Source organism: Oreochromis aureus, linkage group 15 (genome assembly GCF_013358895.1).
Source record: "Oreochromis aureus strain Israel breed Guangdong linkage group 15, ZZ_aureus, whole genome shotgun sequence".
Lineage (NCBI taxonomy): Eukaryota > Metazoa > Chordata > Actinopteri > Cichliformes > Cichlidae > Oreochromis > Oreochromis aureus.
In genome coordinates, this window is record NC_052956.1 from 35,592,431 (window position 1) to 35,617,396 (window position 24,966).

Genomic DNA, 24,966 nt, shown 5'->3' on the forward strand with positions numbered 1-24,966 from the left:
CTGCCTGACTATGCTTTTCTTGCACGGCAGTTGTCATTTAGTTGCTGTATTCCTCCTGATTGGATTTACTTTTTATTTTTTACCTTGATAGAGAGCAGCTCTTTGTATTTGTATTTGAATTGTCGCTCCCCTAACATAGTTTTTCTTTTCAAAAGTGATTTGGTTTTGTTTTGACCTTAAAAACAAGCATTTAGCGCTGACATTACGCCAAAGTAGGAAGGATTTCCTTTTTTCTGTGGGATTTGTTTGATCACATCTTTTTGTTGTTAACCAAAAAGTGAGGTATGAGTATCTGGCATCTCCTAACACAGGCATTACATCATTTTCTCTTACTACAAGGTAAATGTCATTAGTTTAAAAAAAACATATTTGAATTCAGAAAAAGTCCACATGGAGAGGATCGTTATGCTTCTAGCACACTTGTGATGGAATAAAATGACGCGTATACGAGAGATATGGCACGGTGAGAAATTTGCCTTGAAACGTTTCATGTCTCCCACTTCTCTTTCATCAGCTCGGCAGTGCTGCTGTGACTTTTTCTAGCGTTTTTGACAGCATCACGGGCTCTGTCTCTCTCCCGCCTCCTTTCTATATAAATCTATTTTTGTGGTTCCACTCTGGTAGTCACTCAAATGCAAGGGAAATGCCTTCATTAAAACCATCAGAAAGCAAGGAAGGCGCTCAAAAGAGGGTGTTTTCTATATTGTGCCCTAATCCAATTCTCTTTATCTCCCCAACCTCAGGATGTTGGAAGTGTGTGTGTTTGTGTGTGTGTGTGCGATTGAGTACATGTAAGGCCCAGGCTCTTCAAAGGACTCCACTGTATGTCACTGGTGCTGGCAAGTATCGGGATACTCATCAAAGGCCTGTCCTCACTCTGCCCGCCTGGAAGCTCTTCTCTGACAAGAGTCCTGGGTCATCAAAGGGGGGCAATGGGAGGCTAGACTGGGGCAGGGGACACCCGCTTGGAAGAGGGGGACTGGTGACAGACAGACAGACAGACAGGCGTGTGGGCGGACCAGGGGCAGGGGTTCAGTTCACTGACCTTTTAAGTTCCAGTGACACGAGTTGTTTCCCTGACAAGCTCTTCCTTTGCTCTGTCAAATGAGCAACAGTCACGGTGCCTGATCTTACCAACACTGCTGCCTGTTCGCTCAGATAAAATGAACTTTCTGACACGGCATCGACGACCAATTTGTCTTGTGTTTTTACACGAGGGCAAAAGGGACGAATATTATCTCTGTGCAAAGAAAACGCAGTCAGAAAAAAAAAAAACTGGACGACTGCCAACGGCTGATTATAAACATTGCCTAGTTTAATGTATTCACACCTTCGTATGGCGCTGCAAAGTTCAAATAAGCAGTTTGTTGTGCTCCAAAAGAGCAATAAAGCAGGTTTATATAGTGGTTTAATTCCTGTCTCACCACATAGTCATGGAATATTTAGATAAGGCTTCTATAATTGCCAACCGTTTCCAGCAATGGTGACGCATAGTAGGAAAAAAAAGCTGTTGTTTTTCCTTGATGCTTTTTCTTTATCCCTTCCTCATTTCGCCAAGACATAAAAACACTTGCTGCTAGGCTGATGTTCTTTACTGAAATTGGTTGCTTCCTCGAAAACTGTAAATATAGATAATGACGTAAAGATAACTGGCACTCTTTTTTCCCACTACAATGATTTCCTTAAATACATAAAGGCAGCTAGCACGAGTATCAAGTACAGCCAGGTCATTCAGTGCTAACAGATGAAAATGTTGTTTGATTAATAACTCAAATTGACGTGAACACATTTTGGTAAGTGTGCGCAGCAACGGTGCTACAGAATAAGTTCAAAGTTGGCACACATTCTGCAAAATGAATTTTTCTAAACAGAAAAGTTGAAAAAATGTAATACTGTTGGTGAGGCACTGTGAAGGTGAAGGAGAGAAGTATTTTTCAGGTAATAATGGAATTCCCTTTGAGATTTTAATTTCCACTAGCATCAGACTCAAGGTAATAAAATCTGATAATTACACACTGGTGAATGGACACAGCAGTGAATACTTTTCATAGCACATGAAAATACTTCACATGCTCACTTGTAAGCCTGACCAAAACCACCACAGACGAACAACAGGAAGGTCTTGTTCTTGAAATTCTTACCAAATGCCAAAACCACCCTATGAAATTGGTCAGATGGTGATTTAACGTTGCTATCATTTTGTGGCCAAAAAAAACATAAATGGATGCGAGCCATACGAACTTAGCCATACTCTATGAATTCAAGAAATAATTTAGGGCAACATGAATGAAAAAACACTTCTTCTCCTCCTTCAACTTTACGCATTTGAACAATCCCAAGTTGCTACCTGTCCTTGGATGAAGCAAAACTCATTACAGGAATTTAGCTTCTGAGCTTGGCGCTCATGCAGAAAACAAGCTCCCCAGAAATCGCTTCAAACTGGCCTCAAAATACACATTTACAGGTGCTTTTCAAGGTGTGATCTAGTTAATATTTCAATATCATCACCAATTTTTGGTTAAGAAATGAGAGAAATTCCGAGCAGGAACTTGTACTTGCAGCAGCCAGTGATGAAAAATACATATCCTCCAAGAAACCAATTTAACACCTTTATGATCGTTCAGGCGAGTGGGATCAATGCCCTGGATCAATCGCTTAGCCCATAGCTTTTGTTCAAAACCACTGGCTGAGATTAATGGGATTTTCCAGAGAGAGGGAGAGAGAGGTAGAAAAAGAAGGAGAGCCCAGTTGAGAAGGGGGGAATGGAACTGCCAGACAGGGAATGGGAGAATGAGAAAAGACTTGGGGGAAATTGAGAAAATAAAACATAGTGATTAAGAGCAGATATTCCCTCCATTTCTGGGCAAATGTAAATTAATTGGAAATGGAGCATTCAGATGCTCGCTGACAAAAGTAATGTTTATTCATAGCCCCCTGCTAAGAGTAGAGCAATTATCATGCTGCGTCGAGTCAAAACAGGCCAATGTACGAGAATCTTTCTCCCCCTTTCTTGAGGCCGGGTTTTGGTCTAGTGCCACGAGCATTGTTAAGCTTCGTACGGTACGGTGGGCTTTAACGAGAGTACACAGCTGGATCTGATTTTAATAAGTAGTTCCATTTTTGATGTGGCTTAATGAACAGATTAATAGAATCTCCTTCTGTGGAGCCTTAATGAATGGAGAGAATTGTGTGTTTTTTTTAACACAGGGGGGAGAACACACACATTCGCAGACCGTGAGTTTATTTGCCTCAAACGACTCGTACATAAACAATAGCTGTGCTTCTATCTTTCCTCTATCTCTGTTGGACAAGAATCAATGCTGTCTCGGAGTACTACAGGTGAGATTTGAAGCTGACATCAATGCCTGCGCGTCTCTAGCAGCCATTCTTTGGTGCAGTCTTGTCTTGGCATCTGTTCGCCTTGAGCCAAACAGGCCGTGTATTCACCTGGGAATGGGCATTAATTTACCTAGAACCGTGCCCGTTGTTCTCAGAGTGTGGCAAACACTTAATTACGCCGAGCTTGACGGTGTACCGAAGCTCGCTTCCAGTTTAGCTCGTTGATTTAATTGAGGAGTGAGTAACATCGGCAGCGACGTGTTTTTGGTGTTTTTCTTTTTGTGATTTGGACAAATTAGCCAGCAATGTATCAGGAATCATAAAATGGTTTATATTTATTTTACTTTTAGAGCACACACAACCCCGATGACCTGAGATAAAACCTCACTATCAACCTGTTTATTTCTTTATTGCCATTATAACATCTTAACAAAGACCAAGCTACAATAAAGGCACACACACAAAAAAAAAAAAAATCAGGTCACCATTTGATACCATCAAGGCAGCGTCTTGTTTTAGGTCAAACGAGATAGCACATGCCTACTGAATCCTGCTGCAAATCATTTTTGACATCCTTAACTTGCCCAAGCCACAAATAGAGTTATATCCATCAGGAAAAACAATAGACTGAGTGACAAAATCCCCTGGATGTTCCAACTATGGTATGTGAACTGGTGGGAGGGCCGAGATGGACGGACAGTGTTCACGATCCAGATGACGTCCCCCTTTTCTGTTCGTGCTGCAGAGTGAGAATAGAGGACCGGCATTCGCTCGTCTCACTTTAACAACGTCAGCTTTTGCTTATCGTGGTCCTCCAGTCCACGTTCGGCCTCGATCCTTCGGCTGGCACAGTGATAAGAATGTTGGGAAAATGAGCAGGTGGCAGGTGCTGCTGCTAGTCAAGCGGGAGGGGGCTACACAGAGAGCAGAGGAATGATAATACTGGTGGTAATGCACCCAGTGAAACTAAATTTGTCAAACTGCAGACAAGCTTGAGGAATAAAGCAACCAGAGTCAATAATTTCTTACTCGCATACGTATTTGTTGCCTTTTGAACTGATGCTTTAAGTCCCTTTACAGCCACAGACACTTAGTAAATGAAAACATTTAGCCTTTGCTGGATTAAAACAAGAGATTACCTCAACTATATACAAAATGCTTGTTGTTACACTCTCAACTTCATTGCAGCTGTGTCTATTGAACCTTAGGTTAACAGCACAAAGGTTCACTTGGCCTGGCTGTGCTATATAAGGTATCCAAGGCAGAGTTTCATCTTTATCTATATTTTACTATTTTGTAATGCGAAGTAAACACATTCTCTGCTCCTTCGTCCAGCTTTGAGCTGGCCTGCGACAGTACGTGACACTATATACTGTATATATATACATCGCACGAATGCCCATCAGCATGTCTATAGCACCTGTTTGTTGTATGTGTCTATCTTTAATCCAGCAGATCAGGTAATGGAGAATGCCGATGGGTTTATCTCCAACTGAGCATACAGAAATCCTAGACTGTTATTATGTCTCTTAAGAGCCATTGAGATGCCACAGGCCATCTGTGAGCTCAGAAATATCACACAAGATGCAGCAGGCCTTGCATCTTTCTTTCACTCCAAAATGAAAGCGCTTCTGGTGGAAAAGAGGTTCTTTATTATATCAGCTTGCGATGCGTGCTTTAAAATCGTACATGCTCTATTCATTTGTTTTGCAATCAGTCAGGCACAGTATTTCTAGTCTCACCATAATATAAATTCACTCACTGCATGTAGATGTAAAGGTTTTTCAAGAGGAGTGTCAAGCAGTAGAAAGTGCAAATCTTCTTTCCTCCAAGATACTATTCAGTACTCAGCAGTGCAGAAAAAACAAGCAGTTTCTTTTCAAAGTAAGTACTTTTCTCGTACTGCTTGGTCTATCTACCTACCTAGATGCTTTGAATGTGCATTTGTGTGTCTCTGCATATGCACTTACTGTGTGTTGGACTGAGAGCAAAAGCGGATTTGTGTGAGTGGATGTGCACTGTCCTCTGTGCGTGTGTGTCAGAAAGGATTCTTTGTGTTCCGGCGTGCGTGTGCCCTGATGTCTGATCGATATTGCTGAGGCACTGTGATTGATTGGTTCCCACGGTGACCGCATTAACTGACTCCAGAGGCCGACCTCTGACCTCTACAATACCACACATTCGATTGGCAATGCTCTTTCTCTCTTCCCAGCTTCGCATCGTCTCATCTCTACACATTCTGGCATTTGTTTTCTTGTCCAGGTCCCGCATTAAAAAACCCCAGCAAAACAAAAACTGAGACAGTGATTGGGTACGGACTCTTTCCCGCCCTGCCCTTGCTCACCCTGTCTTCTTCCATTCCGCTCCGAGTACATGTGTCCTGAGCCTTGTTGAGCTGAGAGGAAACAAGACACAGACCTGACGTGCACTCTTGCCTGGGCTTTACCTCAACACACACTGATGCCACTAATATAGCAAACTGCTGTGACGAGCATAATTAGTGAGCTTAATAAATATGTAAATAATGAATTATTAACATAAAAAGATGCTTTTAACAGCATAAACTTGATACAACAGCTGTTGCAAAGGGGAAGAAATAATGGATCATAGCGCATAAGGTCAAGTTGTTAGCTTTAGCCAGCCCTATGCACACAACTGCGCACACAGGCTAGGAGAAGTGTGGCACTACATGCGAGAGAAAGAAAAAACAAAGCATCTCTGCGGGCCTGGGTGTTGCAATGGGAAGATTGTCTTGTTTTCTCAAGGTCGCTGATGATGGCAACAAACACTCCTCTCTGTCTGATATCAGTGCAGGGATTTGAGGATGAACCAAGCACGCCCAAACTTTCCTATTCTGTTTTTACTTGATGCATAAGCATATGAAAGATGGAAAAATCAATAAGGCAAGAGGAACGGACCAGTGAGAGGCCAGACCTGAATTTCAATGGATATCTTTTCATGCATGCAATGTTTATTGTTGTCTGAAACAACTAGACTGTTTACTAGACATGCATAAAAAAAGTCTTGTAGGTAATGTCAGACATTTTTATTTTATAAGTATATAGGTAATGACTGAAAAAGGCTTTATTTTAATCTTGCACGTGGTTCAAAAACAGGGAGCTGCAGTAAATGTTATTCCGAGAGAGTGTGAGACACGTTGGCAGTTAATGAGAAAGAAATGTATGTACTGTTGCTTAATTTCTGAGGAAAGTTAATCCATGGGCGCATGACTTCGAGGCACTATTGTTTCCAAGGTACCTTAGAAATAGATAACTTACCCCCACCCCAGCCTGCGTGCACACACAAACACATACACACAGACTTGCACAGACACACGTATGCAAGAAATCTCAGGGCTTAGAGCTAAGAAGCTATCAACTAATTATCAAAAACACAGAGAAGCCCTAATCAATTATTCACATGAACATTAGACCGCTAATACACATGCAGCCCAGGGAATGGCATCTCCCAAAAGTAACCCTTCCTTTTACACTCAAATGCACACACACACACACACACACACACACACACACACACACACACACACACACACACACACACACACACACACACACACACACACACGCACACACACTTGGATGCAATCAAGTTAAGACCTACATAGTTGCAAATGGGTGCCAATAATATCCATACCTACATGAATGTTTCTGCCTTCCTGTTTCTCCACTCTCCCACCCCACCTCCTCCATCAAATGCAGTGAGAAAATGCGTGCCATAACAAAGTCAAACGAGTAACGCTAGTAGACTCTCTATAAGGTTCCTGGCTGGGAGGCACTGACCACAGAAATCCTATTGATCCATCAGCAACCCCCCACCCCCCTCGTAGATTCCCCGAGCACACACAAATACACACCCAGAGCTTAATCTACAAGGCGATTCCAAGGCATTAAGCCCCAGCCATTGGATTTTCACGCTGTGCAATCATTATTTGAGCTAATGCTGCAATTTATGACTTGGTGTTTGTGTGCTGGGTGTGAAAGGCATGTGGAGGGGATGCATGGTACGCTGGGGAGTAAAAGACTGTGAATATATGCAAGAATGGATTTGACTTTGTTGTGATTGTGCGCTGGCTAAAATTGTGGCTTTGGTTTAGTGAAAGGTTATGACAGTCAGATGTAAATGAGAAAGAGGGTTTAGGCACAGGAATCAACAAACAAGTCACAAAGTAAAGGAAAAAACCTTTACCTTTTACCCATAAGTGAAGACATCCTTTGGCCTCGTTATGCTGCAGGGGAGGGTGGGGGATGGCGTGGATTTGGCTCGATTTAGCCCCCTCAGAGCCAAATGTCATTGCAAATCAATAACAGAATGACAAAGCCCTCATCTATAGGGCCTTAGGGGTCACTTAATAGTTTGATGAGTATGAATATTATGTAAATCATAAGCTATGAATTTTCTAGTCACCTGATCTCATCTGCTCTGGTAGATTTGAGAGCAGGTTTGTTAGACTGCCCGCTCCACCAGCATCAAAATCAAAGAGCAAAATACAGGAATATCTTTTGGAAGAATGACATCCCGTTTAGAGAGTACCAGAGACTTGTCGAATCAATGCAAATGCATGCTGAAGTTGCTCTGTTGAAAAGTGGTGACCCTTTACATACAAAGTAAAAACCTCCCTGCGTATGTGTAAGTCTGCTCTGGTGTAACTGTTTGTGTGTGCGTGTGTGCGACTTCCATTGACAGATGCTGGAAAATTTGCCAATAATCCTTGTCTGGATGTCTGGATGTTAAGAGGAAAGAAAGACACGCAAAAGAGGAGCCAAAGAAGACAGGAGGCTGAAGCCTTCACCCTTTTGTATTATTCAGAACAGCAGAGACATTCTTCTTTAACTCGCTTGTTCTTCCTCTCCCACACGCAGACAGACATATACCCACAGACACACGCATATGCAATATACCTTAACCCAGCATAGAAGACCAGAGCTGTTTTAAAATGCACAGACTGACGCTGTGATGCTTTCTGTCTGAGAGGGTGGGAGACACATATTCCCATTAGTGTGTGACGCGCTGGGGGAGGATGGGGTTTTTTTCCCCCTTGTTTTGTTTTTTCCTTGGGGGGTTGTAATGGGGTTTAGGTGGTGGATTTTTAAGAAAACAGCTGTGAATCCACATTTAAATGTGGCGCAGCTCCAGAGATCACTGGGATCAGAGCCCTTGATGCACAAATTAAATATCTGAATTGCTTAATTGAGCCTTTCCAGAGCTCTTGTGATATGTAAACCGCCGAACACAGAGGAAGACGAGGCATCAGAACCGCAGTGCCGCGGAACAGATGGGGCCCTGCTTTTCCCTGAAGTGCATCTCCAGGCCTTCTCTGACAGAAACTGCCACGAATGCATCTGGATTCGGAAAAAGATATCTCTGTATAGCACGGCTGCTGTGGGCCTGGTGGTGCGGCTGCTCATGATGGGAAGTGCAGTGCAACATGTGGCGTGTAAAGCATTGCCCTGAGGGAAGGTGAGACTATGGCTTGCCACCTGAAAACCTTGCATTTTTTTCAGCTTCACTGGTTAATTTCTAGAGGTTTAATGACGTTGTCGACACCTCTCCCAACAAGTCCCCTTTCGGCATATTTGGTTTATTGCTCGTCATTGTTTCAGCTTTGCCCGAAAAGCCTTTTTTTAATCCCCCTCTGAGAGGGCGCAATCCGAAAAGAACGCAGGGCCTGTAATGGCTATTATTAGTGCCATGCCTTTATTTCACATGTATGGAATCGTTTATCCGTGGCTCGTGCCAGGTTCGCACTTATGGCTTTTGGGGAGAACAGAGAAAGAGACTGACAGATTGCGAGGTGAGCAAGAGGTAATGGTGTGAGAGTCATAAAAAAGTCCTGGTCTAGTGCAATAGAAATAAGAAAAGCAAGAGCAAAAACCGGCAAAGAAAAGAGCGGCTAAAGTAGGAATAGGGAACAGGTGCTTTTGTCCTACTTTGGCGGGAGGGCTCGGGCCGTTTTCTCGGCTGGGTCGCTGGCTGGCGTGCAGCCTCGCTGAAATTTCTCGCCTGTTGTCATAACACAGCCACAGTGTCTAGTGTTACTCCGACGAACTGCACGCATCAGTCATCGGTGTGCAAATTCAATCACCGTTGAATATAAATACCGCTCGAGTCTTTAAGTGTAAAACTAGCCAGCAAGCTGTTGACTGTGGTCCACCACTGTCTTATCTATTGTCTCCTGGACCCCCCGGGCCCCCTGAAGCTTCCCCACTCCCTGTCTAGAATAGATGAGCCATAAATAAGCATCAAAAATAGACATAGGGGCACAACTGTTGACAGCCTTGTGACGAAAGCAGCAGACACGGACCCAACTTGTAGGCAGGCTGGATTACACACAGATAATAAAGGCCACGTAAAATGGGCACATAGGAACCAAAGGGCACTCTGTGTGTATATTGCTTAGTTATTTATTTTTTATCTGACCTAAAAGCTAGGTGTGTTTTCTGGTAAATGTGCGAAAGACAATCAAGTCATTGTCTAAAGAAGATACTCACACTTAGATACCCAACCTATAAATATCTCCTTCTATCACTGTAGTAGGTGGAGTTTTCCACCATATAGAACATATGTGATGTAACATGCTTAAACTGTATGCACTGAATTTAAATCATGTAGATAACTGTTGAGTTATAATTATGTAAATCTGATATATGTTATTCAGCTACTCCAGCAATGAATACTGGATTTTACTTTATTTATAATATATAACATGCTGTGGTTCTGGCGAGCGCAAGAGAGGAAGATGAATTGGCTGACATGTTTGCATACTTTTGAATGGTGAATTTAGTTTAGAGGTTGGGGGGTTAGCTTAAGGTTGCAGCAGCCACACCTCAGCCCCTGTGACCTCCAGGAAACCCTATAGCAGGGAAGTATTTAGAAGCAAAATGCCAGGACTTGTCTCTGTATATTTCCCAGTCGTCTGACAACATAGTGCCACCCTGTGCGTCTGCAAATCACAATGGGTTGCATTTATCCTTTTTGGCTTTCAGTGTTTCTAATGGGAAGTTGGGGTGGGATGGAAAGGTTTCTGGATAAAAGGCAGATTTAACATGGCTCATAATTAGAAGCACAGCAGCATGTGTGTGTGTGTGTGTGGAGGGGGGTGGGGGTGGAAGGAGCGAGAAAGTTGCTTTGTACTTTGGAGTGTGTAAAATGTTTACACTCCCTTGAGTTGATTTGTTAGCAGCCCAGCCAGCTAAATCAAGTTCCAATATTCACTTTGTTTACCCAATTTCTTTGTCTTTTATTCCCACTTCCTTTCCCTTCTATCTCTATCTGTCCGTCTCTCCCGGCTGATTTGACTGACTGTTGCCAACTTGCGAAAGAACAACTGTGTTAGTTCGGGGGCCACAGAGGCTAACAGCACAGCCCAGTCACCTGCGCCACCGTCTTAACAAGCAGCATGACCTGCCAATAAAAAAGGCTTTTACCCTGATCATCCTCAAACAAGACTTAAACACAACCTGCTCTTTCTCCTGCCGGATGCCCAAAGTGCTCGCAAATGCGAATCAGCCCGTGTTAACTTGCTTGAAAATGAAAAACTACGAGAGGAGGTGGAGGCAATTTTTTTTATTTTATTCTATTTTTTTGCTTTTCTTTGCTGCTAAATCAGCAGTGGGTTCAAGACGAGAGGGGGGGAAATGGCGAAAGGCCGAGACAGACAGAAGTTTACAAAAACAAAAAAACAAATCTCTTTTACAGGTTTAGTGGGGTGGTGAATATCCAATGATGTCCATCTGTCAACAACCGAATGTCTCGTCAGTGCTCTTGCATGCCGAGTTCCAATTTCGGTTAAGAGTCGAAACAGTGGGAAAAAAGAAAGGTCCTTGTGAGAGAAAGAAGTGGCGCAAGGAAGAGATAATGCTGAGGACAGTTGAGTCTATCATTGCTCGGAGCTCTGTAAACTTGTACTTCATGACAGCCTTTCATCCCTCATCAAAGCAACAAGTAGATGAGCAGACTTTGCACATGCTTAAAACGACCCAACCCCCGTCGTCTCCTTAAAGCTGCCGCTCCTTTGGGACAGGTGACCTTAAATCTTCTCTTTTAACAAGTTTCCTGTTCTTCCTTCCGGCCTCCCGCCATCCCCCCGGGATGGACCTATGGGACCCGTCCAGTATTTGAAATGGCTGTATTTTGAAGCTCAGTCTAACTATCAGGGGAAGTGAAGAGGACATTGGAAATTTTGCTTTCTGTCAAATCGGCGGTTGCTTGCAGTCAAAGCAGCCTAAGTCGTATAGGCTGTTAAAAAATGCAGACTGCTATGTTAGGAAATAAATATTTATTTAGAAGAAAAAAAACAATATTACACTGTAAAAGCTTCAGACTAAGCAGGTGCTATCTTGTCACACTGGTCACAGAATAGCATGATTTTTATTATTTATTTGTACTGTTCTGCAACGGTCCCTCTGACGCAAATACAATATTTTACATGGATTTCCATGTTTCACTTGCACGTGGGACCTGTGAGAACAGCATTTCACGGTTTCCGTATCTTGCAGCGGGACACTTCAGTGTAAGGCTCGTATTCAGGACGTCCAAAATGGAGCCTTCTAGCTAAAGAACTGCCTCAGTCATGTATGATTTATGGTTTTTTGACTGCCCATATACTGTCTTTAAAACAGATCCAAAAAAATCGACTTTTCCCGTTTTGTATTGCAAAAAAAAAGAAAGAAAAAAAATCAGGAGGGCCTTTTTACACTATTTATGAAAAAGACAGAGTGATGTCTGTGTGATGGTCAATAATTTATGAATGAAAAGAGGCCTTTGTGAACCTACACCAACCTCTCCCTCCTATAAGTATCCCCCGAACTGCTGCTGCTCCTACCCAGTGCTGCTGATCAAAGAGATATTGTTACAACTAAAATAGCAACTTAAAAAAACACACAGGCGGCCGTAAGACCTGCCGGCAGCCAGGGAGACACATAACAGCATAAGGGAGACAGTGAGAGAGAGAAGGAAGGAAAGAAAGAAAGACAGAACATATAATAGACAAGTAAACAGGGACAAATAGCTAAAATAAGTGAGGCTGGTCATCTGCCGACTTCAACAAAAAAAGTCTGTGCAGAAGCAAAGGGGTGTATGTGTGTCTGTCACAGGGGGACAATACTGTACATGCATTTGTGCGTGTTTTAGGGTGGGTCACGCGCGCGCGTGTGTGTATGTCATCTATCACTGGACAAATGCTGGACTGTGGGGGGTGTTGGTGGGGGGTCGGGGGGGTGACGGTGGGTGGAGGGGTTGTCGGCCAGAATGCTGCTGCTCCTCAAATGAAATAATATATCTTTGAAAGCCTACGCCCCGCGCCAGGCCCAGGGCCCATATATCAAGCCCAAGAGCGTCTGGTGGATCTGCTCCAGGCCCATTAACCTTCCACCTGTTCCCTCCTTACACCCCGCACCCTACCCCACCAACCTACCGGTTCTCTTTTCACCCTCCCCTGTTGTCCTTCACTGTGCCCCCTCTTTTCCTCTTCCTCCTCCTCCTCTTGCCCTTGGTTGTTACCTCTCACAGTCCCTTGTTCATCTTCCCATGTACCCCCTCTCCTCCTCCTTATTTCCCTCTTTCTGTCCTTTTCTAGCGACCCTTCATTATCTTCCTGTCATATTTTCTTAATTTCTTATCCTATATCTCTATTATTTTCCTTTGGTCAGTTTTTTTGAACCCCTTCTTTCTTTCTCTTACTATTTCTGTAACTAATTTAAACATCCCGTGTGCCGTCTTTCCGCACACTTGGCACCATCCCTCTCACTGTCCTTTTCTATAGCTTCTTCCGTTTATCCCCTGTAAAGTAAGGGTGCCGTGGTGTGTGTGCGTGTTTCCAGGGTGCGGCACAACCTGCAAAATAATTCAAATTCAATGGAGCAGGGACACAGTTACAAATCTCTGCCAAACGCATGTGTCCGCCAACCCCATCACGCTTGCAGTTTGTCAGGACTGGCGGTGTTGAGAGAGGAGGTTGTTGCATGGTGGGGTAAGGGGTGGAGGGGGTTGACCTCTGTGACAAGACAGACATTGCAGCCTGAGGCTCCGGATCTCTGCGTGTGTGTGTGTGTGTGTGTGTGTGTGTGGATGGTGGTATAGATATACCACTTCCCAGGGTTCACAGATCACGCCTAAAACGACTTATTAATTTCCACTCAGTTATGGGGTGTGAAGAAAAAAAAAGAAAAGGTGCAATCACCGGTCAACGCAGTGCAGGGGCAATATACCCCCTCCTATTACACACACACACACACACACACACACTTAAACACACACAGAAACGTGCACATGCACCTTGAAAATAAAAGCTGCTTCTGAATAGGTTATAGAAAAAAGAGGTGGGGGTGTAGACTACATGTGTGCAGAAGGGAGAGAACCAAGACTGCAGGAAAAAAAAGACCATCCAGTCTGAACTTGTAAATATAATTTTACCAAAGTAAATTCATGTAATATTTATGGATGTAGATGGGAAAGAGGTTGAGGAGGGGGCTGAAATTATGCACCGGGGCAGAGCGGGGGCACATCAGAGGACCTTACATTATTCACTCAGGTAAATCTATTAGTTGAGAATATTCAGGTGTGAGATGTGAACATCAGCTCTTCTCTTGTCCCACCCGAGGGATCTGTCATCCGGCGTGATTGACTGACACGCAGCAGCTGAGAGGAGTCGATTAAACTGGAGGAGAAGAGTAAGCGCTGTAAATAATTCTACTGCTTAAAACTACTTGTCTAATTTGTTAGGCTGCTGCAGATTTCTGCAAATTTTGTGTGTTCATGAAACCTTTTGAAATGTATTTAATTATAGGAACCAATAAACTAAACTGGAAGTAAAATTTAAGTACAAAATAACACAACACAGTGCTAATTTGGTATCTTAGCGGATTGGTCTGTTATGATAACAACACTTTATTATAAAGCTCTTAAAATTTAAGTTATGATTTGTATTCAATTTGGGGCTTATTAAATTGTTTGTATTCCTGCCTATATTTGAAAGAAAGCTGACATAAAGATGTGAGGTATGACCTGCAACTCTCCTCCCTTTTCCCTCCTTCTCTCCTCCACCCGCTCCTCTTTGTTATTCCCTCTCCTTCCCTTCCCTCTCCCCCCCACTCTCTCCTCGCATTCCTCGTCTACCCATCTCTTCTCTCATCTCCCCTCTTTGTTTCACCTCTGTTCTCCTCGCCTGTCCTTTCCTCTCCCCCGCCATCTGTTTATCCAATATGGCCGTCCCATCTCAGCTGGGAGCTTTCCCAGGGAACGAGACTTCTAATACAGTTCCTCCTCAACATAATGGGCCTCAGTTCTGCTTTTGCCATTGCCGCTACATGCAGAGCAGAGCAAAACAGAAAACGAGAGAGAGAAACAGAGAGGCATAAAAACCTGTATGGATCTCCTCCAAACAACTGTCGCTGGACAACTAATAGAAACAGTAATGCCACATTTAAAAAATGTCACGGGTGTTTTAACTCTCTGCCATTTTTTTCAGGTGGATGGACTGAGTATACATATACAGTTACACAGTTTTTGGTATTTGAATTATCTTTTAAAATGCTACGTCACCTTCAGCAGATAATTGAAGTAACATGCAGTTCTTGCTCACCTTCTATGAGACATCTGAGATTTGAAAAAAAAATAGTACAAATGTCTTTGAAGCTGGGATCTAAAATGTATCTAATGGCTAATAATGTGGAAAAAGAAATGCAACACTGCCAGTGAGGCAAAATTTCATAGTAATAGTACAGTAATAATTTGGAAATGGTAGTTCACAATGCACATTACATCATGAGTTATCATATTGTTGCCCCATTTATATTCATTTTAGTCTAGTATTACTCACAATTACTGCTATGTTATTACAGAGCTGTACTATATTTTCTTTACTGTGCTATTGCCACAGAGTAGTAGCTTTACTGCACTACATTACCTATGAGCCTTTGTCTGATACGGTGCTTCCTTTTACTACATTAACTTCTGTATGCTGTGTGTTGACAAGGCACGCAAAAGCGCTTGTTGTCCCACCACCAAACACACATGTTTTTATTAAGGGGTGTAGAGAGGAAAGAGGGTGGGGTAGCTGTGGTGAAAAGGGAGTACAGTTAGGAAGGTAAGATATAAACATATGAATCATCAATAGTCCCTATCGCCCTGCTAAATTCTCCTTCCCATTGTGTTTGTGGTGGGAGTCAGGCTAGCCATCTTTACGCTGGAACAATGGAGGAGAGGGTAGCACCGGACCGCGGTATGAGTCACCCTCACCAACACGAACACACACACACACACACACACAGTCCAACTACACATGCAAACACTTGTATTCCAATTTTCAGTAAAAATAGGAACAGAGTGTTTATTTGTTTGTTTTTTTAATGGCTGTCTTCACCGGTTTTACAAAAACACATGACATCGTCTTTTTAGTCAAAGTGTTTAAATGTTGTCAAGGAGCAACTTAAACTATTTGATCCTTTTAAAAGTCTGATAATTTACCTCACTTGTGTACTTTAAAAGCATTTGTGAGACAAACCTTTACTTCTGTTACAAATTCATCTCTTTCAAGGGCGGTTTAATTTATTACAATTTCTTGTTTTTGTTTTTTTTCTGCAGCTTGTTCGTTGAATCACTTTGCTTTACTTGCACTTTCATTTTTGTGTTCTTGCTCTGTCTTGTTTTCAATAGCCCCTTTTTTCATGATTATTATAGTGGACACTGATTTATATTCCTGTGTAAAGCAAACTTTAGTTTACGTATTTCTAAATATCATGGGAGGTTACTGTTTTACATGAAATGCTTTCATGAAGTTGTTTGTTGGGAGGTTTTGTGTTGTATTTCCATCATTCTGCTTCATCTAGATTTGCTTCAGTGAGAGAATTCCTAGAAAGCCCTTCTGAAAAGTGTGCCTGCTAACACTTTACCTATGGGGGTCATTGATTTGTTCTTTATAGGGGTTACCATCACATGTAATACAGCTATCTGTGAAATCCAGTAGCACCAAAAAGCAATCTTTATGCAAAACTTTCAAGACCAAGCACTGCCTGTAGCTCCCTTTAAGAGCATAATAAAGATTTTTTTTTTCTGTACCATGCACAAATGTATCGGGGCAGGCAGTGGGGTTCATGGCAGGACAGGGGATGAGAAGGGTGGGGAGGGATATCACAGCATCAGCCCAGCGCCAGCAAATGTCTCCGAACGACAAACGCATTGTCAAACACACATCCCCCCCAGAGTGAACAAACTCTGGGATACACTACATTTAAGTGTGGAACACAGTGGATTAAGCGTGGTTTGTGTATACTTTTGTATACACAAATAAATCCCTTTTTTACCTTATTTACCCTTTGGAAAATAAGACAAATGTACTGTCAGTGGCTGTCAGAGAGGCAATAGAAACAGGTTTCTGCACGCAAGAGCAAAAACTAATCTTTCAATGAAAAATCATTAAAACCATTAAAACTGCATCTTTTGTTGGCAAACGCAGGGTCAAATTCTGATATAACTAACAGAACACACATACACATGTACCTACACAGTCACGAATCCACCTGTTTTCAACTCACTTACAATTCTATAAAACCCCGAACGCTGCCAAAGCATTCCCTCATCATGCCACTTTTTTTTAAACTGATTTTAAAACCAGTGCACCAGACCTGCCTCGATCTAATTGTCAATGTGTTAAACCAATCAGAACTGAAGTAGTGAAGTAGGCTGGCGGAGAGAGCCCACCCCAACTTCTCAGATCCAAGGTGTAAGAAATAAATGTTCCTCACGTCATGCCTCATTCCCAGAAGTAAAGAGAGGGAGGGCGAGAGGTAGTGCGCCGCACTGGAAAAGAATAGGGAGTGCTCTTTAGAAGGTCCCCCTAATGACTAAATATTTATGAGTCTTGTGACCGAGGCCAACTTATGGAAACTAAATCTTTAAACACTTTTTTGGCAGATGCCTCACACACACCCTTCCAGCTTGGCTCTACGACCAGAGAAATTCTTTTGTTCTTACGGAGCTAATAATAGTGAAAGGGGCTGTGCTTTATGGGTGAGTGGTGTCCGTGTCTTAATGTGGATATCTGTGTGTGTGTGTGTGTGTGTGTGAAAGTGTATTTATAACTTCCTACAACGCCACACTACTGCAGGGACAAACTTTTAATTCCACTCAGCTTCCTCTCTTTCTGGTCCCAGGCTCAACCTCATGTCTTATAGTGAGATTTAATAGTTAGAGGAGCTGATGAAGGATTTATACATGTCTTATCAAATCAGCAGTCAGAAATGAAACACTACAACCTGCACCATTAGCTGTACCAACACAGACACACACACATAGTCAAAAGGAAACAAAGATTTGTTTACAAGGAGATAAAGGTGGAGAACAGAGGTCGTGGGTGGGTTTTTCTGCTTAATTTGCATAGTAAAAATACGTAAAGGATGGCACCACGCATTAACACACAATTATTAAGCTCATGTGGCTGAAAAGCGCAAAGCAAATACTTTGTAGATTTTAAAATGCGTTCAATAGCAGCATCAGACAATCCAGAGTGAGCTGATCAGTTTGGCTAGCCCGTGCTTTGCATATTCTCCCCAGCATTGATCTTTCTTCACCAGTCCTCCCTGTAGCTGTTAATTAGAAACAAGCGAGGAGATGAGGACTGTGGGAAAATCTGTCAGCGCCGCAGCTAGCACATTATTCGTCAGGCCCTCTTGTGCTTCAGATGACCCTTCAAAAATAGGGGAAGTGGGGTAAGTTCAATTATCTCTCTTACTTGAGTGAAACGCGGTCCCACTTCCCCAAAAACCACTGGGTCTTGTGCAACACAAGCAGGAGATTATTTTTTGTAACCGTTTGGGGTAGAGCAAGAGGTTTCTCCTGCATAGAGCCCGGGTCATTTTCTACCTTTGTAACAGGCACTCGGCTCAATTACTATCAAGCTTCTGTAATATGGGTAGTCATTAGGCAAACATAATGACAGCCCATTCAGCAGCAAATCAGGGAGTGACAAACACAAGTGGGTGAGATAATTGAATTAGGATGAGAGTGAGAAAAATAGAGATGCTTGACAATGGAGCAAAAATGATCATTCAAAGTTAATTGGCAAGCCACACACAATTATTAGCTGTGGCCACACCCTACAAAGGTCCTTTGTGTGTCTGTGTGTGTGTGCCTGTGTGCGCTATGCATTTGAGGTAAATGCAAATACAGATCTCAAAAATGTCAATAGTGGGGACACGGCGCGTGCTAAATGTCAACATGTGTTTTTCAAGGACTCTTCTCTGTGCTGTAATTGGCTCTGTTTTTTAATATTGCATTTTTTCATTTGTTATTTTCCCCTTTGAAAACAAAATAATATTAAATATTTGGAGGGGATTTTGCAACAGGCCCTGGCCCATGAATATGCAGCTGAGCCTTCGGCGATGCGGTGTGAAACAAACAGAAAAAAGAATCAGACAAGGGGAAGAAAAACAGGTGAGGCACAGACTAATCAAATGCCTTTCATGTCGCTCTGAACATTAACCTTCATTCAGAGCAAATAAAGTGCAAGTGTGCAAACACACACCAGAAAATCTCCCTTGTGCTCTGTGATGAATAGGAGAAAGAATGATCACGTGTTACAGTGAAGCATTTGTGGATGGTATCCAGTGGTCAGTTGTAATTGTGATCGGGACAAAGGATACAATGTTGCCATTTTAATAGGCTTGGCAGATTACATAAACCTTGTAAAAAGCTGGGTTAGGAGGAGCAGAGTCTTAGGTTTAAGTCGGGAACTCTTATTTAATCAGAACTCAGTTTAAAACAATTTTATATTGAAATTAAAACGCAAAAGCCTTTTTTATTTTTGCTTTTATAATCATAGTATCACATGTCATCACACAGTGCTTGTCTATGTAGATCTGAGAAGTATTTAAAAGGGATGGTATTCTGTTCACGTAAAACCCTCAGACTAGGGCCTTGTTAATGTGAAATGTGCCTGAAGCTCACAGTCAAAGTTTTCAAAACCCATAGCAAAAATGTGTCATGCACGGGGTAAATACAACTGGCTGCTGAATTTTGATCAGGCAATGGGACACGCAGCAGTGGCAGCAATGGGCAGACCTGCCACTGCCCCCCACAGCCTTGTGCACTCAGTGTTAGCGTGCAGCCGTGGCATTAAAAGGGAGATTAAAGGTCTGCTGAAGATAAAGGATTAAGCACATGTTTGTGAACTGTGTAAAGTATTGTCAATTATGAATGGCAACATGGTGAAAGATTTATCAGTGGAAAGAAATGCAGGATAATTTATTAAAGGCATGAAGACTTACTGCAGATGGAATTAAAGCTTAAACAGTATGCTGTCATAACTGATCAAAATGATGGGCCAAACTATGAAAACAAGTGTTGGCTAATAATTCAATTTATGTAGAGTAAACAGCTTCTCACATTCAAATATAAACATATTTTAAAGACTTGTGCGCACATACCTTGAGTTCTCGGAAGAAAATGCTGCTGCGTGCCCACTCCACGATGGAGAAGAGTGTTTGGTCGGCCATCTTGCACATCAGGCCAAAGGTATTGAGCTTCTCGTGTTTGCCCCGGCTCGCCTGCTCCTGCTGTAGATAGGCTAGGATCTTGGCCTGAACCTGCGGCTCATCTGGCTCACATTTAAGCAATTCTACAATCAGGTGTGGGAAGCTGGGTGGTGAGCCCGACTGGTAGGCGTCAACGTACGCATAGCCCATGATGGATTCTGGTGAGCTGGTGTATGGGTCTGGGTACTCGGACTTGATGGTGCGAGTGCCCTGGAAGTGTCCGTAGGCTGCCTGGTAGCCCTGCAGGCTGCCGGCATGTGGTGGCATTGCCATGCTTACTGGTGAAGTGACAAACGGGCTGCGGTCGTAGTCTGTTGGGGGAAGGGCTGTGCCGTGGTGGTGGTGGTGGTGGTGGTGACTGGTGTGGTGGCCAGCGTGGTGGCTCAGTGGAAGGCCCTTGGAGGCTGCAGAGTGGATGTTCTGGATGGCTGAGGAGATAGTGAGGTCAGTGGGTACGGCCTGCATCACCTGGCTCATGGCCTCAATCTTCAGGCCGTTGGCTCGAATCAGCGCCTTCTTTTGCTGCTTGAGGGCTCGGTCACGTTTGTACATTGGGCCGAACTTGTTGCGACCGCCCCGCATGCGATCCGCTCGCACAGCTGACAGGCAGAGAGATGAAAAAGAAGACAAAAAGGAAACAGAAAATCAGCTGCATTTAAACTTCATATTTATCGTTCTTAAAGAGGTTTCATAGAAGAAGCAGTTAGTATATGCAATCCTAACTATTTTTCACATCTTCGTCCAAAAGTTATTTCGTCCAGAATGATAAATCCATCCAACAAAGAGATTCATAATCCGAAGAGACAATAGTCTGCTAGAGATTACAAGCGCCTGATAACCTCACATGTGCTGGTAAGTAGAAAAAGCCTTTAGAATACCATTCCAGACTGTAAAAGTAATTATGATGTTTGGATATGAACTTTTCATATGTAACTTGTATGTAGGGCAAAAGTTTTCCTGTGGTGATTGCACTTGACATTTACCCCTTGACTCTTAAACCCCATAGAGCTAACAGATAGCAATGTTACTCATTGACTAGAAACTCTATGAAACACTCTGCAGAATGATCGCTGTGCAGCTGGCTGTCTCGGTCTGCCATTCAGAAACTATTCACCTCAACAGCTAGATGTTGGTATAATCTCACAGGATACGCCAGCTCTCTTTCCAAAATACATGTTTTAAAAATGTATCTGAATATGAAGTTTCAAAAACCATTAAAATACCACTGTCAATTACCAGAATCTTTTTTCTTTTTAACAAAACTCCCACAAAAAAAAAAACAAAAAAAACAAAAGCTTAAAAGCCTGACAATAAGTACATTGTGTCTCTTTATTCTGGTGAAACAAACATACCCATGATGCCCCCTGTCTCCCCCCTCGGTGCAGGATCCTGTGGCGAGGATCACAACGAGTCTGTGCTGTGGGTATTTATAATGAACGAACTGGGCACACAGTGGACTGCTACGAGGGCCATGTGTGATCTGTCGAACTGCTGCCATGGGGAAGCCGCTCTGCTGTCTCTCAGTTGGGGGGCGCTGGTGTTAATTATTCATACTTAATTACCTCTTACTCTGACGAGGCTCGCTTTGCCCAGTGTGCAACCAGCTAACGGACTTCTGGGACACTATGCAGCAGAAAAACACTCACTAACACCAATATTTCAGAATATCAACTTGTGTTTTATTGTAGACTTAAAGGTCTTCTTTCTTTTAAAGAATTTCACATACACAAAAAGAATATGCTAATCAATGCACATATATTTGACCTGCTCATACACACTGAGTAATCAGCTATCATAGCGAGTCAGCCTCGATCCACTCCGACTCTCGATGTCTTGACGGATGAATGAAAGAACAGAAGAAGAAAATTGAAGAGGGGGTGTTGAGAGGGTGTGGTGGGGGATTGAAGTTCGGGGTTAAGATGGGCAGATACCCGCACAAAGGCATACATGAATAGACACGCGCTCACACGGACACCGAGCTGCCTTGGGAGTGATTTTAATGACCTCCGTCACGAAAAGTGCCTGTCACTGATCTGAGCGAGAGGAGCTGAAAGGACAGACGCACACACTCGCACAACTACATGCTGATTGTGTGTATCACCGTTTCATACGCTCACACGCAGAAAACACGTGCAAACACAGAGTCCTGAACGCAGAAAACATCAGACACAAAATGGCATAAAGAGACGGGGGCACGCTAGACAGTCAACTTGGCGACTGTCGTCTCGGCGACTTGATTTTACATGCAAACGTTCACACAATCGCGTCTTAACACGCTTGAGGTCAACCCCATGCAGTGCCCACTCAGCCAGGCTCAGGGATTATCATGACCCTTCAAAAATTGATTATACATCAAAAGAAAAAAAAAGAAGAAATCAGGAGCCATGTCAAATGTATCCATTATACATTATTTTGGAGCAACTTTAACTATTAATGATTCTCCACAACAGCGTAATTAATGAGCTGAGAAACTAATAGTTGGCCCTACTGGGAAAACAAAATTAAGCCCCGACTGCCTTTCTTGCCTGCCCACACCCAGGGACCCACATCACATCATGAATATCAGGATTGGGGGGTGTTGGTCTTGCCACACACACACACACACACACACACACACACACACACACACACACACACACACACACACACACACACACACACACAGACTCTTTGTGTCTAATTAAACAAGGTGATTTGCATTCATGTAACACAGATTAATATACAAGGGGGAGGGAAAGGAGGGAGGAGGATGGTACATGCCTGTGTATTGGGGTAGAGGATGAATGGGTGTGAGTGAGGTGGAGAAATGTTAAAGGGTTGGATGCTGCACAGACTCAGCCTATGATGAAAAACAAATCTTATGATGCTGTAAGTTTAAAGGATGAAAAGCATGAGAAAAAGGTCACTCCATTAAAAACCGAAATCTCCAACAGTAACTGAATTTCCTTTTAACAAAACTTTGCAGACTGTTGCAGACTGAAACTTAAACTTATTGGCAGCAGTGTCAGGAAAGGGATGTTTGTGTTGTTTCCGATTTTAGAGGCATAGACTTGTGTAACTGAATATTACATAAGACAATGACAACCACCTACAAAAAAAGCAACCAAGAAGAAAAAATACAGTAACAAAAGAACAAAGCGAGTGTACTGCACACACAGCTTGACTGACAGAGGTTGACAGGAGTTGTATGGAAATGTGATGAATATGTGGGTGATATAAAGGCAAAAATAAAGAGAATTTGACAAACCTGAGATTGTAAATGAAAAAGATGCGAGTGATGCAAGAGGACAATGCATATATGGAGACAAAACATTGAAAGTTCAATTCAGGTTGATTTATATTGCACCAATGCACCAAATATATGCAAGAATCACTTCAAGGGGCTTCAAGGACCCTGCAGTGTTCTTTAAAAAAACCCTAAAAATCAAGTGACCCTCTGTAAATAAGCACTTGGCAACAGTGGGAAGGAAAATCTCCCATTTAGCAGGAAGAAAGCTGTAGCAGCAATCTGAGCCTAGAGCAGCATAACTAAGAGAATCTCTTGCTTCAGCCTTAACTATAAACTTTGTCAAATTATCTGTCTCCCGAATCTAAACTGGAACTCTGCCTCCCATTCTACTTTTAGAAATTCTAGGAGCCACAAGTAACCCTGAAGTCTGAAGTGCTCAATTAGGATAATGTGGTACTATGAGGTCTTTAAGAGTTGATGGGGCGAGATCATTTACTACTTTGAATCTGGGGAGAAGGATTTTAATTTCAAATCTAGATTTAACAAGGAGCCAATGAAGAGAAGCGAGAGAAATATAGTCTCTTCTTCTTGTTCCTGTTCATATTCTCAGTGCAACATTTTTGATTAAAAGTTTTTAAAGAGCTTTTACAACAACCTGATAATAAGGAATTAAGATAGTCCAACACCCTGAATGACATGTCTTAGTCAAAAATGACTCCAAGATTTCTCACAGTGTTACTGGGGGTCAAAGTGGCCATCCAGAGTAAGTATCTGGTCAGATACCATACTTGTAAGGATTTTTGGGACATTATTTGGGACATATAAAATAACCTAAATTTTGTCTGAATTTAGGAGGAGAAAATTACAGGGGACCCAGGCCTTTATATCTTTAAAACATTCCTGTAATGGAACTTTTTGATTCTTGTCATATGGCTTCACAGCTAGATATAGCTGGGTATTATCTGCATAGCAATGAAAATGTTTGTAGTGTTTTCTAATAATATTGTCTAACTGAAGCATGTATAATGTCAAAAGTATTAGTCTTAGCACAGAGTTTGAGTCTATTAGACAGATTCAAACCACTGCACCCCATATGATTTAATACCCACAGTGTGCTCTTTGTAATTTCTGGAGTAAAATATTGTCATCAGTGGTTTGAATGCTGCACTGAGATCTACAGGACAACCACAGAGATGAGTCCACACAACTCTTAGTAGTGCTGTTTCTGTGCTGTGATGAACTCTAAATCATTATTGAAACTCTTTAAATAGACCGTTCCTCTGAAAATGATCAGTTAGCTATTTTATAACTGCTCCAACAGTAGTTATAAAGGAAGGTAAGAAAATTGGTCTATAGTAAGCTGAGTTAGCTGGATCAAGTAAAGGATGTTTTTTAATTTTTATTTTTTATTTGTGATGAAATTCAAAGTCATTACGAGTAAAAGTTAAAGGAATACTTGGTTCAACAGAGTCTGACTCTATGACAACCTGGCTACAATGATGAAAACAAACCTGGGTTTTCCACTATCCGTGATGAACAGTAAGATGTCATAGCTTTATGGAGGGCTTTTTTATAGAGTAACAAACTAGTTTTCTATGCCAAACAAAGGTCTTCTGAATCACTGAAATGCCATTTTCTCCCCAGCGTATGGGTTATCTGCTTTAGTATGTGCATTTGTGAGTTATAACCGGGCATCAAGAGTACGGATTTGTTGCCTCTTTTTCAGAAGAGCCAGTATCCAGTCATGTACAATGCAAAATTATTAACAAAATAATTATCCCATAAACTTTAATCATGGGAGTAAAGTTTAAGTAGCGGCTTTGCATTGTGTTGGGACATGTCATTGAAGAA

The 24,966-nt window shown here is 42.4% G+C and overlaps 1 protein-coding gene across 1 annotated transcript in view; it reads right to left on the reverse strand.

The window, feature by feature from the left end:
- Window positions 1-24,966, reverse strand: part of nr5a2 (nuclear receptor subfamily 5, group A, member 2) — a 67,309-nt gene that overhangs the window by 29,625 nt on the left and 12,718 nt on the right. Inside the window, exon 4 of the mRNA XM_031759322.2 lies at window positions 19,779-20,485. Coding sequence (XP_031615182.1) covers window positions 19,779-20,485 — 707 coding nt within the window. The remainder of the gene's footprint in view (window positions 1-19,778; window positions 20,486-24,966) is intronic.